The sequence below is a fragment of the Hyperolius riggenbachi genome, chromosome 2 (genome assembly GCF_040937935.1).
Source record: "Hyperolius riggenbachi isolate aHypRig1 chromosome 2, aHypRig1.pri, whole genome shotgun sequence".
NCBI lineage: Eukaryota > Metazoa > Chordata > Amphibia > Anura > Hyperoliidae > Hyperolius > Hyperolius riggenbachi.
The window spans coordinates 307,201,196-307,220,407 of NC_090647.1; the positions used below are offsets into that span (position 1 = coordinate 307,201,196).

General features: G+C 44.2%; 1 protein-coding gene across 2 annotated transcripts in view; it reads left to right on the forward strand.

Annotated features, from left to right (window-relative positions):
* The window catches only part of GRIK3 (glutamate ionotropic receptor kainate type subunit 3), an 861,495-nt gene that overhangs the window by 501,718 nt on the left and 340,565 nt on the right, over positions 1 to 19,212 (forward strand). For both annotated transcript variants that reach the window (XM_068269053.1, XM_068269054.1), the window contains exon 8: positions 19,001 to 19,108. In XM_068269053.1, the coding sequence (XP_068125154.1) occupies positions 19,001 to 19,108 (108 nt within the window). The remainder of the gene's footprint in view (positions 1 to 19,000; positions 19,109 to 19,212) is intronic.

Below are 19,212 nucleotides of genomic sequence, written 5' to 3' on the forward strand. Positions count from 1 at the left end.
TGTGTCGTATCGTTTCGCTCCCTTGGGGGGGACCCCGGGGTCGCTAATTATTCCTGAACTTCCACTAACTACTGAGGAGTCAGATTCAACCACAATCTCAGCCTCAGATGGGGTTTGTATGGGAGCTGGTTTACCACCCTTAGGTTTAATTGGCCTGGGAGGACGGTAGCCCCACCGATAGGCGGAACCTGTTCTATATGCCACGCGATCACGTAGTAGTTTTTGATCCCGTTGAATAACCAGGTCTTTATTAAATTTCCTAATGTGAGATTCAAGTTCTTGATTGCGTTTCTTATATAGTGGGTCTGTCTCTGACGTTTGTATTGACAGAGTAGTTTTAACAATCTCCGCCTCGGTATTGGCCAGATCTATTTCGTCCAATTCGTTCATCAGGGTTAAACAAACCCTGGCACAGCCTTCAAAATTGGTCTCCCACCTCTTTTTAAAGTCTTCTGGGATATTCTTCCTATGGGGAAATGTTTGAAATCTGAGCCACATGGGGTTCAGTTTATCCTCCAAATATATCTTATTATACTTGATGTTCCACCAGAGGCGGGACTTTTTCTCATATAGCCTTGTTAGTCTGCGGAAGGCCCCATTAATGAGTTGGTGTGAATCCCTGGCACCCTGCGTCTGCGAACAATCGCTCTCAACCTGTGAGACCAGATCCTCCCACTGCAACATCACCACACACAAAAAATGGCTCTAGAAACTGGCGAATATCACACACACCCAGAGCTATAAGCTCCAATTAACCTATTCAAAAACGGTATTTTTCCCTTGGTAGGTGTGTGTGATCACCAACAAATAAGTCAATCACTATATTGCACTGCCGCCCACAAAAACAGTAACGTAAAAGTCAAGGAAAATTGGGGGTTGGGAGGCATATGCAATAAACTCAGACCAACTAGTTAATTATAAGAGTAAAAAAATGCTTTAATTAATTACTTATACAGAGATCATTAAAAAGAATCGCACATAAAATGCAGCCAGACATTCAGCACCGCCACAACTCATGTATCCTCATGCACCCATACCTAACTATGACCACCTAATGAGGTCAGGGATCCCCAAAAAAAAGGATTATCGATTATGGCCAATCCAATATGACAAAAATAGAAGTATCCTGTTTAATCCCAGCAATAGTGTCAGCTGCAGAAAGAGGTGGTTTGAGTAGCAAGCTGTTAGGAGGTATAGATGCAGGGGAATGTATGGCCCAGGAACCAGGGCCTGCCTTCAGATTAGCAGGAAAGGCTCATGCAGGCAGATACAGCAGATCATGCACCTGTATCAGGTAAGCGGTAGTTCATACTGCAGCAAAAGCAGTTAATAGTAAACTTGTATACTGTACCCACTCCAGCAGAAGGTGGCACGAAAGGCTTCTGGTCTTGGTCTCTCAACCCACCGCCGGAGCTCACGGCTGGGGGAGAGACACTAGAGTTCCAAAGATCAGCTTGTCATGTGTTGAGTCCTCAGTATGTCGGTTTCCGCACCAGCAGGTGTGTAGCAGGACCAGTAGTTACCGAAGAAATGCTAGCAGCATGCGACAAGCCCCAGCAAGCCCGGTATATAGCAGGAACGTAGGTAGCCGCAGATGGACAGCGGCGAACGGCAGACCCCAGCGGTTAGGGAGGTGCAGAGGCAGAGAGCAGCAGAAACCCAGTCTGGCTAGCACGAAGTGCGACGTCCAAGACACGCCAGTTGCCCTGACATGTTTTGCCGGGACTTCCGGCTTTCTCAAAGGGAGGCGTGGTAAGCATCACATCCGTGCCCTGCCTAAATACACACACGCAGCCATTCGCAACAGGCAAGCATGTGCGTCATCCACCCAGGGAGGCCACCACCAATGCAGCACTATGGGGCGGAGCTGAGAACAATTGTAAACAGCTCCGGCGTGTGATGCTCACACACGCGGATGGTGAATAGTGTAGAGTGGTAAGTGGCTATAGCTGGGCGATGCAAGCAGACAGCACATGTGTGCCTAGCATACATATAAATCACAAACAGGTATTCCCACTCTTCTTAAATAGAGAAGGGGAATAGAAGGAAAAAGAGAATTAATGAAAAAAGTTTATATATAAGACAAGAATATATGTATCTAGAATTTGTCAAACTAGAGCCAGCATGAAAAAACCCTTTTATTTAGTATAATCAGGGGCATCATGAAAACAACCTGGATCTCAGGTCAGATATCCCCAATGTGAATGCTGCACTAGCAAACAAGAATCAATAATTCAATAACAAGCATGCAATGTACATGGGTGTCGCAGAGGGAGGACCAAAGTCCCAAAGCCAATCGAGGCTGAACGCCACCAGACACAAGGCATACCAGAAGGAGCCACACAACAAAAATATGGGGAAGGAGACGGGCATCACCGAAGGAGCCACGGCGCAGACCAGACAGGAAAAGGGGAGAAGCAAGCCCATTCATAGATAAATATCAGATTGGCAAGAATGCCGCATAACCCACCGAGTCATTCAGACCAGGTGGGTCTGTAGCCTTCAGTTCAAAAATCCATCGGGATTCCTTCTGGAGGAGCAGCCGATCGTAATTTCCCCCTCTAATTGTCATATGTATGCGGTCAAGGCCAACCACTCGCAGGCCCCGGCAGTCACCACCATGGACCGACTTGAAGTGCCTTGCCACGGGTGTAGTGGATGTGGTGCTTCTAATGTTGGCAAGATGCTCGCCAATCCTGCTTTTCAGATCGCGACCAGTCTTCCCAATGTAGAAGGCTCCACACTGGCAGAAAAGGAGGTATACTACAAACAGAGTGTTACAATTGACAAAATGCTGTAGTTTCCAGCGATGTCCGTTGGGGAGCTGAACCTCCCTCCCCACGGATAGAAATCTACAGACACCACAGCCACCACACCCGTATGTACCGGCAACTCTGCAGTGTACCCGTGTTGGCACACTGCCATGAAAATGACTATGGACTATAAGGTCCCGGAGGGATGGCGCTCTTTTGAAAGCAATCTTTGGTTCAGATGTAACCATTGTATTAATTTTAGGATCATTTGTTAAAATATACCAATGCCGCGAAAAAATGCGTGCAATCTCCTTATGCTGAACAGAGTATTTGGTACAAAACCGCACATCTCTGTCGCCATCCCTCCGGGACCTATTCCTCAAAATGAGGGCAGTGCGATCGGCAGTGCTTGCCCTCTGATAAGCCCTCCTCAACAGATTGTCTGGGTAACCACGGTCCCTAAAACGGGAGCGTAGGTCTGCCGCCTCTTTTTCAAATGTAGACATTTGTGAGCAATTGCGTCTCACACGGAGGTACTGGCCCACAGGGATACCCCGAATGGTATGTTCGGGGTGAAAACTGTCAGCTCGAAGGAGGGCATTGGTGGACGTAGCCTTCCTATAGAGCCCTGTAGACAGACAGCCTTGCTCATCAACCATAATCATGGTGTCCAAAAATGGAATTTTTTCAAAATCATAAACTAACGTAAAGCATAAATTGCGCGTGTTATGATTGATGATATCTACAAAAGATCGTAATTCACCCACTGAGCCCGTCCAGACGATCAAGATGTCATCGATGTACCTGTGCCACACGAGTATGTGGCACAGGTACATCGAGAGTCCATCATCCGCAAAAATCACACGTTCCCACTCCCCCAGATACAGGTTTGCGTACGACGGAGCACATGTAGTGCCCATCGCCGCGCCCTGCACCTGGAGGTAGTGTGTTCCGTCGAAAACAAAAATGTTATTCAACAATAAGAATCTTAGTAAATCCAGTAGAAATATGTTATGGGCCGTCTGTCGTATATCGAGCTCACCTAGAAAGGTACCCACCGCTGCCACTCCTAGATCGTGAGGAATACTAGAGTATAGCGCCTCCACGTCGAGGGCCACCAGGATAGCGCCAGGAGGAACCTGTGTGCCTTCCAGCGCCTTCAAGAGGTGCATGGTGTCCCTGACATAAGAGGGGAGAGCCTGCACATGAGGCTGGAGATGCCTATCAATGTACACGCTCACCCTCTCAGTCAGGGACCCACGACCTGAAACAATGGGTCGCCCAGGAGGGCGATCCTTACGTTTATGAATCTTCGGCAATGCGTAAAATGTAGGTGTAATGGGATATGGCACCTTCAGAAATTGGCCAACATCTTCCCCAATGATACTACGTCGCAATGCATCGTCAATAATGGTAAAAAGCTGCTTCTGGCACCTCGGTTATGCAGAATCTCCAAACACATATCCCTGTAGGCCAGCACCCCCATGACGACAACATTGCCCCCCTTATCAGAGGGCTTGATCTCCCACCTAGTCTGTGACCTCAACTCCTCCAGCGCGTCCAACTCCTCCACCGATAGATTCAGAGTGGCCGAGGTCCTACCAGAGAGGCGCATAATGTCCCTCTCTACAACTGAGATGAATGTCCTTAGACTGGGGCTGACCGAAAGGGGCGGGAAACGGCGAGACCGACTTCTCAATTCCAATTCATGTAAAGATGGCTGATATTGTACTGGTAAGGCATCTGGTAGCACATCTACATCAACACTGGTCTGGTCATAACTGAACCCCTCTTGGAGGTCGACCAAATCGTCTAAGGCCTGTTTATCCCGATCCGACAACAAAATTTGTAATGACGGTGATATGTCCCCCTGGGGGGCACCCTCCTTCAACAATTTCATGAGGATTTTCCGTCCAAAAATGTGTATATCAGTTATTACTTCAAACAAATCAAAATTGTGTGTCGGGCAGAATCCCAGGCCCCTTGCCAACAGTGCATAGACAGGTGCAGGCAGAGCCTCACCAGTCAAATTAATTACCTGCAAATCAGGTGTAGATTTCGTCTAATCGAATCCGCCCCCCTCCGTCAGCCCATTCACCCCAAAAAAGGTGAGGGCGAGGATCCCAAAGATGGACCATCGCCATCCTCCTCTCCCGGGGCGAAATCCGAGGCACCACCACATGCTGCACCCTTGGCAGCAACCTTAGGGGTTTTATTCTGATTCTCTTTCCCTTTGTTCTTCTGATTGGACCTTGTGTCGTATCGTTTCGCTCCCTTGGGGGGGACCCCGGGGTCGCTAATTATTCCTGAACTTCCACTAACTACTGAGGAGTCAGATTCAACCACAATCTCAGCCTCAGATGGGGTTTGTATGGGAGCTGGTTTACCACCCTTAGGTTTAATTGGCCTGGGAGGACGGTAGCCCCACCGATAGGCGGAACCTGTTCTATATGCCACGCGATCACGTAGTAGTTTTTGATCCCGTTGAATAACCAGGTCTTTATTAAATTTCCTAATGTGAGATTCAAGTTCTTGATTGCGTTTCTTATATAGTGGGTCTGTCTCTGACGTTTGTATTGACAGAGTAGTTTTAACAATCTCCGCCTCGGTATTGGCCAGATCTATTTCGTCCAATTCGTTCATCAGGGTTAAACAAACCCTGGCACAGCCTTCAAAATTGGTCTCCCACCTCTTTTTAAAGTCTTCTGGGATATTCTTCCTATGGGGAAATGTTTGAAATCTGAGCCACATGGGGTTCAGTTTATCCTCCAAATATATCTTATTATACTTGATGTTCCACCAGAGGCGGGACTTTTTCTCATATAGCCTTGTTAGTCTGCGGAAGGCCCCATTAATGAGTTGGTGTGAATCCCTGGCGCCCTGCGTCTGCGAACAATCGCTCTCAACCTGTGAGACCAGATCCTCCCACTGCAACATCACCACACACAAAAAATGGCTCTAGAAACTGGCGAATATCACACACACCCAGAGCTATAAGCTCCAATTAACCTATTCAAAAACGGTATTTTTCCCTTGGTAGGTGTGTGTGATCACCAACAAATAAGTCAATCACTATATTGCACTGCCGCCCACAAAAACAGTAACGTAAAAGTCAAGGAAAATGGGGGGTTGGGAGGCATATGCAATAAACTCAGACCAACTAGTTAATTATAAGAGTAAAAAAATGCTTTAATTAATTACTTATACAGAGATCATTAAAAAGAATCGCACATAAAATGCAGCCAGACATTCAGCACCGCCACAACTCATGTATCCTCATGCACCCATACCTAACTATGACCACCTAATGAGGTCAGGGATCCCCAAAAAAAAGGATTATCGATTATGGCCAATCCAATATGACAAAAATAGAAGTATCCTGTTTAATCCCAGCAATAGTGTCAGCTGCAGAAAGAGGTAGTTTGAGTAGCAAGCTGTTAGGAGGTATAGATGCAGGGGAATGTATGGCCCAGGAACCAGGGCCTGCCTTCAGATTAGCAGGAAAGGCTCATGCAGGCAGATACAGCAGATCATGCACCTGTATCAGGTAAGCGGTAGTTCATACTGCAGCAAAAGCAGTTAATAGTAAACTTGTATACTGTACCCACTCCAGCAGAAGGTGGCACGAAAGGCTTCTGGTCTTGGTCTCTCAACCCACCGCCGGAGCTCACGGCTGGGGGAGAGACACTAGAGTTCCAAAGATCAGCTTGTCATGTGTTGAGTCCTCAGTATGTCGGTTTCCGCACCAGCAGGTGTGTAGCAGGACCAGTAGTTACCGAAGAAATGCTAGCAGCATGCGACAAGCCCCAGCAAGCCCGGTATATAGCAGGAACGTAGGTAGCCGCAGATGGACAGCGGCGAACGGCAGACCCCAGCGGTTAGGGAGGTGCAGAGGCAGAGAGCAGCAGAAACCCAGTCTGGCTAGCATGAAGTGCGACGTCCAAGACACGCCAGTTGCCCTGACATGTTTTGCCGGGACTTCCGGCTTTCTCAAAGGGAGGCGTGGTAAGCATCACATCCGTGCCCTGCCTAAATACACACACGCAGCCATTCGCAACAGGCAAGCATGTGCGTCATCCACCCAGGGAGGCCACCACCAATGCAGCACTATGGGGCGGAGCTGAGAACAATTGTAAACAGCTCCGGCGTGTGATGCTCACACACGCGGATGGTGAATAGTGTAGAGTGGTAAGTGGCTATAGCTGGGCGATGCAAGCAGACAGCACATGTGTGCCTAGCATACATATAAATCACAAACAGGTATTCCCACTCTTCTTAAATAGAGAAGGGGAATAGAAGGAAAAAGAGAATTAATGAAAAAAGTTTATATATAAGACAAGAATATATGTATCTAGAATTTGTCAAACTAGAGCCAGCATGAAAAAACCCTTTTATTTAGTATAATCAGGGGCATCATGAAAACAACCTGGATCTCAGGTCAGATATCCCCAATGTGAATGCTGCACTAGCAAACAAGAATCAATAATTCAATAACAAGCATGCAATGTACATGGGTGTCGCAGAGGGAGGACCAAAGTCCCAAAGCCAATCGAGGCTGAACGCCACCGGACACAAGGCATACCAGAAGGAGCCACACAACAAAAATATGGGGAAGGAGACGGGCATCACCGAAGGAGCCACGGCGCAGACCAGACAGGAAAAGGGGAGAAGCAAGCCCATTCATAGATAAATATCAGATTGGCAAGAATGCCGCATAACCCACCGAGTCATTCAGACCAGGTGGGTCTGTAGCCTTCAGTTCAAAAATCCATCGGGATTCCTTCTGGAGGAGCAGCCGATCGTAATTTCCCCCTCTAATTGTCATATGTATGCGGTCAAGGCCAACCACTCGCAGGCCCCGGCAGTCACCACCATGGACCGACTTGAAGTGCCTTGCCACGGGTGTAGTGGATGTGGTGCTTCTAATGTTGGCAAGATGCTCGCCAATCCTGCTTTTCAGATCGCGACCAGTCTTCCCAATGTAGAAGGCTCCACACTGGCAGAAAAGGAGGTATACTACAAACAGAGTGTTACAATTGACAAAATGCTGTAGTTTCCAGCGATGTCCGTTGGGGAGCTGAACCTCCCTCCCCACGGATAGAAATCTACAGACACCACAGCCACCACACCCGTATGTACCGGCAACTCTGCAGTGTACCCGTGTTGGCACACTGCCATGAAAATGACTATGGACTATAAGGTCCCGGAGGGATGGCGCTCTTTTGAAAGCAATCTTTGGTTCAGATGTAACCATTGTATTAATTTTAGGATCATTTGTTAAAATATACCAATGCCGCGAAAAAATGCGTGCAATCTCCTTATGCTGAACAGAGTATTTGGTACAAAACCGCACATCTCTGTCGCCATCCCTCCGGGACCTATTCCTCAAAATGAGGGCAGTGCGATCGGCAGTGCTTGCCCTCTGATAAGCCCTCCTCAACAGATTGTCTGGGTAACCACGGTCCCTAAAACGGGAGCGTAGGTCTGCCGCCTCTTTTTCAAATGTAGACATTTGTGAGCAATTGCGTCTCACACGGTGGTACTGGCCCACAGGGATACCCCGAATGGTATGTTCGGGGTGAAAACTGTCAGCTCGAAGGAGGGCATTGGTGGACGTAGCCTTCCTATAGAGCCCTGTAGACAGACAGCCTTGCTCATCAACCATAATCATGGTGTCCAAAAATGGAATTTTTTCAAAATCATAAACTAACGTAAAGCATAAATTGCGCGTGTTATGATTGATGATATCTACAAAAGATCGTAATTCACCCACTGAGCCCGTCCAGACGATCAAGATGTCATCGATGTACCTGTGCCACACGAGTATGTGGCACAGGTACATCGAGAGTCCATCATCCGCAAAAATCACACGTTCCCACTCCCCCAGATACAGGTTTGCGTACGACGGAGCACATGTAGTGCCCATCGCCGCGCCCTGCACCTGGAGGTAGTGTGTTCCGTCGAAAACAAAAATGTTATTCAACAATAAGAATCTTAGTAAATCCAGTAGAAATATGTTATGGGCCGTCTGTCGTATATCGAGCTCACCTAGAAAGGTACCCACCGCTGCCACTCCTAGATCGTGAGGAATACTAGAGTATAGCGCCTCCACGTCGAGGGCCACCAGGATAGCGCCAGGAGGAACCTGTGTGCCTTCCAGCGCCTTCAAGAGGTGCATGGTGTCCCTGACATAAGAGGGGAGAGCCTGCACATGAGGCTGGAGATGCCTATCAATGTACACGCTCACCCTCTCAGTCAGGGACCCACGACCTGAAACAATGGGTCGCCCAGGAGGGCGATCCTTACGTTTATGAATCTTCGGCAATGCGTAAAATGTAGGTGTAATGGGATATGGCACCTTCAGAAATTGGCCAACATCTTCCCCAATGATACTACGTCGCAATGCATCGTCAATAATGGTAAAAAGCTGCTTCTGGCACCTCGGTTATGCAGAATCTCCAAACACATATCCCTGTAGGCCAGCACCCCCATGACGACAACATTGCCCCCCTTATCAGAGGGCTTGATCTCCCACCTAGTCTGTGACCTCAACTCCTCCAGCGCGTCCAACTCCTCCACCGATAGATTCAGAGTGGCCGAGGTCCTACCAGAGAGGCGCATAATGTCCCTCTCTACAACTGAGATGAATGTCCTTAGACTGGGGCTGACCGAAAGGGGCGGGAAACGGCGAGACCGACTTCTCAATTCCAATTCATGTAAAGATGGCTGATATTGTACTGGTAAGGCATCTGGTAGCACATCTACATCAACACTGGTCTGGTCATAACTGAACCCCTCTTGGAGGTCGACCAAATCGGCTAAGGCCTGTTTATCCCGATCCGACAACAAAATTTGTAATGACGGTGATATGTCCCCCTGGGGGGCACCCTCCTTCAACAATTTCATGAGGATTTTCCGTCCAAAAATGTGTATATCAGTTATTACTTCAAACAAATCAAAATTGTGTGTCGGGCAGAATCCCAGGCCCCTTGCCAACAGTGCATAGACAGGTGCAGGCAGAGCCTCACCAGTCAAATTAATTACCTGCAAATCAGGTGTAGATTTCGTCTCATCGAATCCGCCCCCCTCCGTCAGCCCATTCACCCCAAAAAAGGTGAGGGCGAGGATCCCAAAGATGGACCATCGCCATCCTCCTCTCCCGGGGCGAAATCCGAGGCACCACCACATGCTGCACCCTTGGCAGCAACCTTAGGGGTTTTATTCTGATTCTCTTTCCCTTTGTTCTTCTGATTGGACCTTGTGTCGTATCGTTTCGCTCCCTTGGGGGGGACCCCGGGGTCGCTAATTATTCCTGAACTTCCACTAACTACTGAGGAGTCAGATTCAACCACAATCTCAGCCTCAGATGGGGTTTGTATGGGAGCTGGTTTACCACCCTTAGGTTTAATTGGCCTGGGAGGACGGTAGCCCCACCGATAGGCGGAACCTGTTCTATATGCCACGCGATCACGTAGTAGTTTTTGATCCCGTTGAATAACCAGGTCTTTATTAAATTTCCTAATGTGAGATTCAAGTTCTTGATTGCGTTTCTTATATAGTGGGTCTGTCTCTGACGTTTGTATTGACAGAGTAGTTTTAACAATCTCCGCCTCGGTATTGGCCAGATCTATTTCGTCCAATTCGTTCATCAGGGTTAAACAAACCCTGGCACAGCCTTCAAAATTGGTCTCCCACCTCTTTTTAAAGTCTTCTGGGATATTCTTCCTATGGGGAAATGTTTGAAATCTGAGCCACATGGGGTTCAGTTTATCCTCCAAATATATCTTATTATACTTGATGTTCCACCAGAGGCGGGACTTTTTCTCATATAGCCTTGTTAGTCTGCGGAAGGCCCCATTAATGAGTTGGTGTGAATCCCTGGCGCCCTGCGTCTGCGAACAATCGCTCTCAACCTGTGAGACCAGATCCTCCCACTGCAACATCACCACACACAAAAAATGGCTCTAGAAACTGGCGAATATCACACACACCCAGAGCTATAAGCTCCAATTAACCTATTCAAAAACGGTATTTTTCCCTTGGTAGGTGTGTGTGATCACCAACAAATAAGTCAATCACTATATTGCACTGCCGCCCACAAAAACAGTAACGTAAAAGTCAAGGAAAATGGGGGGTTGGGAGGCATATGCAATAAACTCAGACCAACTAGTTAATTATAAGAGTAAAAAAATGCTTTAATTAATTACTTATACAGAGATCATTAAAAAGAATCGCACATAAAATGCAGCCAGACATTCAGCACCGCCACAACTCATGTATCCTCATGCACCCATACCTAACTATGACCACCTAATGAGGTCAGGGATCCCCAAAAAAAAGGATTATCGATTATGGCCAATCCAATATGACAAAAATAGAAGTATCCTGTTTAATCCCAGCAATAGTGTCAGCTGCAGAAAGAGGTGGTTTGAGTAGCAAGCTGTTAGGAGGTATAGATGCAGGGGAATGTATGGCCCAGGAACCAGGGCCTGCCTTCAGATTAGCAGGAAAGGCTCATGCAGGCAGATACAGCAGATCATGCACCTGTATCAGGTAAGCGGTAGTTCATACTGCAGCAAAAGCAGTTAATAGTAAACTTGTATACTGTACCCACTCCAGCAGAAGGTGGCACAAAAGGCTTCTGGTCTTGGTCTCTCAACCCACCGCCGGAGCTCACGGCTGGGGGAGAGACACTAGAGTTCCAAAGATCAGCTTGTCATGTGTTGAGTCCTCAGTATGTCGGTTTCCGCACCAGCAGGTGTGTAGCAGGACCAGTAGTTACCGAAGAAATGCTAGCAGCATGCGACAAGCCCCAGCAAGCCCGGTATATAGCAGGAACGTAGGTAGCCGCAGATGGACAGCGGCGAACGGCAGACCCCAGCGGTTAGGGAGGTGCAGAGGCAGAGAGCAGCAGAAACCCAGTCTGGCTAGCACGAAGTGCGACGTCCAAGACACGCCAGTTGCCCTGACATGTTTTGCCGGGACTTCCGGCTTTCTCAAAGGGAGGCGTGGTAAGCATCACATCCGTGCCCTGCCTAAATACACACACGCAGCCATTCGCAACAGGCAAGCATGTGCGTCATCTAAGGGATGAAAGTCCTTACATGCAGCTGGAGTTGGGATTTGCAGAGTGACTTAATGAAAACAGATAAATAAATATGCATGCCACAGAGTCCAGGGACTTGCTCTGAATACTAAGCTCCATGAAAACAGGCCAAAGAGTCCCAGAAAACACCTTGCACCTGGTAGAATCAGCCAACAAGGGTCAGGTGCAAGCCAAGAATACAGTGGGAATGATGCATATGTTTTCTGATCTTTTTACGTAGATTCATTTTATCATATATTTTTGGCCAAAAAAAAAATACCATAAGGTGCCTTTTTAAATAAAAAAAATGTATCCTATTGTATTATTATTATTATTATTATTATTATTATTATTAATAATCCTACTGTTTTTTTTCTTTTCTTTTACATTTTTTTAGTAGCTTTATTATTTTAGCTCTAATAAAATTTGAATGACCCTTTTAAAGCTCCAACCAATAGTTTTTTTGGTCTTGGAAGCAGTGTTAGAAACTAGTGATGGTCAAGTTGATGCAAATAACTTTGAGTTGATGCAAATTTATGCAACATTTTATGCAAATTTTGCAGCTTGAAAATGAACCAGAACTGCAGGTGTCTAGCAAGCCTATAGCTTTAAATTTTACAGAGCCACATCAAGGCCACATGCAGACAGCCAGTTTTGGACTTTTGATCCTCATCAGTGCATGGCAGGGATTGATATGACTCTATGGGATAGGGCTTGGATCAGAATAAAGTGTAGCAATTAGGGATGCTCAATAAGATGCTAATTATTTTAAGTTGATACACATTTTATTTTATTTTATTATATTCTAATTTATGCAGCTTTATGCAGCTTTTTGGTGAGACCCATCAAATGCACATGAACTTTGGAAATGCCTCTTGCTTACACTACTAACTGGCATTTTTAACACAGGATTAACAGCCTCCATTTAACACATTACGTGGAGAATGCTTTGATCAGAAGTAATCAATCAGTAATCTTTTAACACAAGATTGAGGTCCTTTACCCTCCCATAGGAACCTCAGTATGTAGGTAAAAGAAAGTTCACATTCATGAAACCTTGTCTAGTTAAAAAAAAAACAGTTTGGAAACTCAAACATTGCGGTATTTTTTTCGTGTTTTGTCACTAGCCTGAAGCTATTTGTTGTGGGGGACAGCAGAGCCTGGGAGGGACTAAAGGTGGCAATAGGAGGACACAGAGGCATGTAATTTTGTGCACAGAACATGCCTCTGTGTCCTATTAAGAGTTTAAAAAAAACGCCTCGAGTTCTCTTTAACGAGGTGAAAAATACTTCTTTGTTTGGTAATTTTTTTAACAAATGCCATACCATGGAGGATTTTGGGGTAGAATGGGTGCTGCATGGTCCTGCAGAATATTGTGGTACCTGTTTTAGGTCAGGGTGTCTGTTATTCTGTGCAAGTCACCAACTTCGTATCCAGCAAAATTGCCCCAGACCATCCCACTTCCTGATGGTCCACCACTGATGGTGTTTCATGGCCAAGGCACGCTTCTGTTCCTTATTCTGAGGTTTTAGCAATGGTTTTCTTGCTTAAACTCGACATTTCAAATCTCAGTCTTCTCTTCACAGTTGAAACTGAGAATTGCTTAGTATGCCAACTCTTAATCAGTGCTTCTCTTTTAATTCTTTTTTTTATTTCACATCAGAAAGGAAAATACAATAGTGTTTCATTTTATAAGATAAGCCCAGCCATTTATCTTCTGCAGTGCTGTTACAGAGTATCGGTATATATAAATCTATTTCACATTCTTGAGTTTGTACCCCCTAAGATTCCTGACAATTTTAGCATTTCAGCTGTGTTGCTATTGATACAGGAATAACTTTTTATTATATGTATGCCATCAAAGTGATACATATATTTTTTGGGACAATCTACGCTTTCTTTGGGTAATATTTTTTTCCAGGAACTGTTTAATTTTATAGACATTTTACTGGGGAAAAATAGGCATAAATGCAAAAATTACATTTTTTTTATGTTTTACCCTTCTTAATTTTCACATGACAAGTGGTACAGTTAAAATACATTATTTGGCTTGTTCTGGTTAAAAACATACCATATATGCCATATTTCATTACTAGTTGGGCATGTAGCTTACCATTATTACCAGCATGTGCGTCTGTATGCGATCACTAGGGCATACAGTTTGGCAGCAACGCATCTGTACAACATTGGGTCCCTGAACTGTCTCCCTAGTGATCGCATCTGATCCCTACGAGCAGCAGCAATTACTGTTAATTGCCTTATTCTTGCCATTTTTTTGTAGCAATACATTACTTTTAGCAGTACCATTCAAGATATAGCACAACAGTGTGGTCCAGCACTACTTTTATGCAGACAGAAGGGATTGTAAGTAAGTAATCAGGAAAAGTTATGACACTGGTAGAAATTGGTGGCGACAACCTTCAAGGCTTGATCCACCTCCATTGATGCAGAACAGCTGTTAGTTGTTAACTTATTTATTCTTCCCTGCAAAAGACTAATTCTGAAATGTACATTATTTTCCAGTTTTGGTTACCCTTGCTTTTTTCTTTTAACCTTGTTCACTTATTTTTGTAAATTGGGATCTTCTAACACTTTTAACCAGTTACATCCTCACTGGGACCTATTCTCTGGGGCCTGGCAGAATGTGCATACTCCTGTAGATGCCCCCAGGTCACGGGGAGGGGCCACCAGTGAGGATGAAGACATAAGTACACACAAAGGAAGGAGCGTGCCAGTCAGATAGGTGAGTGCACTACACTGCCACTACTCTGCAGAGGCTCAGGGACAGCAATATCACCTTGTTGGGGAGACAGCGACTGAGAGATCTCGAACCTGACATTTCTCAAACTGGCTGATTTTGTTGTAACATCATCAGTTCAAGACTAACTTTGGCCAGACACTGTGCAAGAATGGCTGTCTTGCCTTACAGTGCTGAGTCCCTAGTTTGAATACCAGCCAGAGCACTATCTATGTTCTCCCCATGTCTGCATGGGTTTCCTCTGGGCACTCCAGTTTCTTACCACATCTCAAAACATACAGACAAGTTAATACGCTTCTCCATAAAAAAATATGGCATTAGACTATGGTGGGCATATGACTATGATAGGGATTAGATTGTGAGACAGTTAAATTACAAGACTAATCACTCTGTACAGCACTGTGGAAGATGTCAATGTTACAAAAATGCTAAATAATAATAAGAGGGAAAAAGGTGGCATAGAAGTGGCAAGTTAGGCAGAGAAGGTGAAAGTGTGTGTGTGTGTGTACAGTGTGTGTACAATGTGTGTGTGTAGTGTGTGTGTGTGTGTGTGTGTGTGTGTACAATGTGTGTGTAGTGTGTGTGTGTGTGTGTGTGTGTGTGTGTGTGTGTGTGTGTGTGTGTGTGTGTGTGTGTGTGTGTGTGTGTGTGTGTGTGTGTGTGTGTGTGTGTGTGTGTGTGTGTGTGCAGTGTGTGTGTGTGTGTGTGTGTGTGTGTGTGCAGTGTGTGTGTGTCTGTGTAGTGAGAGAGTGAGAAGATGGATTAGAGAACGGCTATTAGGTACATACACTACTTGTACAGCTAAAGCAGACTGGTTGATTTAGAAATGTTTATCGCAATCCATTTCCAATCCATACAAATTCAATTTAAGAGATTTGTTAACTGGCCATTCTTATTTCACCATATAACATATATGGAACTATGTGGAAAGCAGGCAAGGTTCACCTGTGAACCACACATTAATTAAAACTGATGAGCTATGCAGTTTGCTATCCATCTAAATAAACCTATTTATGGAGGCGCTTAAGTCTGTTATCCTGCTGCTGATAAATATCAAGTTGGTTTGAATAAAACGCCTGCTAGTGCTAAACTGCTGCTTGCTTCCTAGAACAGCAGGGAAGTGGTCCTCCCACATCTCTGCCCTTTAAAAAGTGCAAGCCTGTCATTGCTTGAAGTATTCATTAGGAGCTTGTTCTGAAACAAAATTAGTATTTTTTGGCTTTCCATTGTGCTTCCACCAGTAGGATCAAATTGTACTGAAAAACTGAAAAATTCTGTTTTATTCCTATTTGTAGTTTGTAAGCAAATTACCAGTGCCTTTGTATGACATTTCATTGTTGTTGTTCCTTGTCCATATATATTAATTCCTAAATATGCATGACTCCACCATTTGTAATGTTACATGTAAACTTAATAAATTGACCACCCCTGTACTAATCAGAGTGTTTATATAACTCCTAGAGTGACACTTGGCTACCTGGTGTGTGAATAATTGTATTGTATCATTGCTAATCTCAATTGTAATTTTGCTGCTAATCTCTGCAATTGCAGCTGCTGCCTCACAGAAAATGGAACAGCTAATCTGATTGTATTCAGATCAGTTTCCGTGTATGCAATGCATCATATAAATACTAGAGTGATCTTGTTGGAGATTGCCATTCTGGGTCATTTTAGCCAACACTCTAGCATGTGCACAGGTGTTCCCTGAGATTGCTTAAATATTCAGAATGCAAGACCATTGTTCTCCTCTTTAGCCCACCCACCAGAATCTGCACTGTCATGTGCCATGCCAACACCCCTCTGTAGCTCCCCACAGTAACAGTACAGTTTGCTTGAGTGTAGCCAGGCGATGGGTCAGTATGAGATTGTCGCCAGAACTTACATGTGGTGGCAATAGTGAGCGTGGAATACCTATCTACCATGGGCATTCTGTCTACTCTGTATATGCTGGGGTTGTAGCAATTTTTGCAGATGGGTGTTTGCCCTAGCATGAGAATGTGCTGTGGAACACCCAGAATAAATTATGAACAACTCTCTATTATGACCCTAATCTAAAGGACCAAATGTCTAAACCCCAATAACTGTGCCAACATACAGTTTATCATTTCTATACTATAGAGAACTCTGTCCTACATAGAGGGCCTGCTACTGTAAATATTCTATGTGCAGGCTATTCCACTAGTACATAATAGTAATAGTATGGCACTTTTGGTTTAAATTTGAAAGACAACTGATGTGAGATTGATATGGAGGCTGACATATTTATTTCCTTTTGAACAATGCACATTGCTAAACCTCTGCTTCTAATACCTTTAGTTATAGAAACTGAACAAGCATGCAGACCAGATGTTTGACTGGGTTTGCTGCAAGCTTGCTTCAAGTCAGTAATTCAGACACTAATGATGCATGAAGGATCAGCAGGATGCCAGACAATTAGTATTGTTTAAAAGTAAATAAATATGGCAGCCTCCATATACCCGTCACTTCAGGTGTCCTTTAAGGATAAGATGTTTGTCAGAGAGGAGTCAAAAGATTGACTGAATTGTCATTACTTTAAAAAGTTCCAGATTTTCTACATTCTGAAGTTAATCATACTTAAAAGGCAAATAATTGCTGGTAATTACTTAATGTCTCTCATTTCCTGCTCTTTTTACTTGAAGCACAACCTGCTAATACATACATTGCCCTAATTACAAATGTAGTGCTACCCTAGGAAGCTGTCTTTGAAATTCACGCTGAGTTCGAACTTTTTAAATGTATTTCGTAACCCTGTAACCCTTTGCAATCTAAGTCCTATGAGGTGGGGTGTCCAGAGATTTTCATCTGGTTGGCTGCACATAACAAAATAATGGTGTTAACCAATGTCAGAGTGCATTTCTGTTGGAATGTAGTGCATAATCTAGTACAAAAAAAGGGAAAAGAGCAGAAGGCCATTGGTGCTATGGATAACTTCTGTGAAACATCACCTTTAATACTGTTCAGGTTTATTCTATATATTTAGGTAAGGAGAATAAATCTTCTAAAACATCTTCATCGCCTACATGAAACTGTCATGTGGAAGATTGAGATACAAGAGAGAAGATTTACTAAGACAGTTTCCAAGAAAAATGGAAAAAATGCATAGCAGTTTCTGTTAGCGAGAAATCTGAAGCTTTGCTCAGATTAACAGTGAAACCTGGATGGTTACTCTTGGTAATTGCTGATCTTTTGCTTCTGTTTTCATTGCGCTTATCTTTTAAACTGTGATCTGGTTCAAAGAATACTAAGATTCCAGCATCAGCTGTTTACAACATACCCTTCCAAACCAGAAGTTATGAGGCATGAGAACGTTATAATTATTTATTTGGTTTTTGTTATATTACACGCACCAAGTACAGTCAATTAAACATTGTTTTGTTTTTTACCCTCATCCTCACACAGTTTGGCAACATGTTCATTTGCAATGGTGACAGTGCTAGAAATAATGTATTGTACTAATATACTAATAATGTATGTTATAGTACTTCTAACCGTGCCTTTGTCTGCAGATTCTCTTGAGGTACTGTCAAATTCCCAAGAGAGAAGTGGTGTTAAAGAGAAACTGTAATGACTCTTAGTAGAACGTAATACATTAGCATATCCTACCTTAAAAATCCTGTATTATTATGTAAACCAGCCTTCCCAGGTATATTTAGCCTAGATCTGGGTTGTCCAGCTCCAGTCCTTGAGGGACAGTGTTTTGGATGGATAGGGAAATGGAAAATTGCATTCTACTTGATGAACCACACCTTTTTGATTCAGTCCCATCAATTAATTTGAACTGTGCCAAAATTTGGGAGGAGGGCCTTGGCCTTCAAGGACTGGAGTTAGACAGCACTGGCCTAGACCATGTCATGCAAAACTCTTCCCCAGAGCATGACAGAAGATCATGTGATGTTGCTGACTTGCTGTTCACTTCACAGAGTAAAAAAAAATCCACATTTTGCTAGCAGTATTGATGCTAGTGGCAAATTCTCTTAACTGTTACAGTTCACAGATCACAAATGACCATAAAACTAAAGGATGCATCTACTTAATTGCTCATTAATCTTAATGCACTACAGTTTTTGTTGAGATGGAGATGTTTTCTGTGACCTATTTTTTTTTAATTTTCTCCAGTTTACACTGATCAAAATTCCACAATTTTTATAATGGTCCCTCAATAAAAACCAAACATGTGTCAAGGTTTGCACTGTCACAAAAAGTAGGTTGCTTACCTGTAATAAGCAATGATATGATGATTATTAATTGACTTACATAGTTTAAGATCACAATGAAAAAAAAGGGAAGCCTATAATGATAGATGTAATTAATATCAGGTACTGCCCTGGTATGTTGAGCGATGATTTATAATTCTCATTAATTTGCATACTTTTTTTTCTGCAGACCCAGTGGGAAGGGCTGACCGGACGGATAGTGTTCAACAAAACTAGTGGGCTGCGAACAGATTTTGATCTAGATATAATCAGTCTAAAGGAGGATGGCCTTGAAAAGGTATGGAGAGATTTCACTCTTCTGATTGCATAATATTCCAAGGTTGATGTATGGTCATAAAACATCTTATATTAGTTTCACTTTCAAGGTCTCTAAGAACTTGT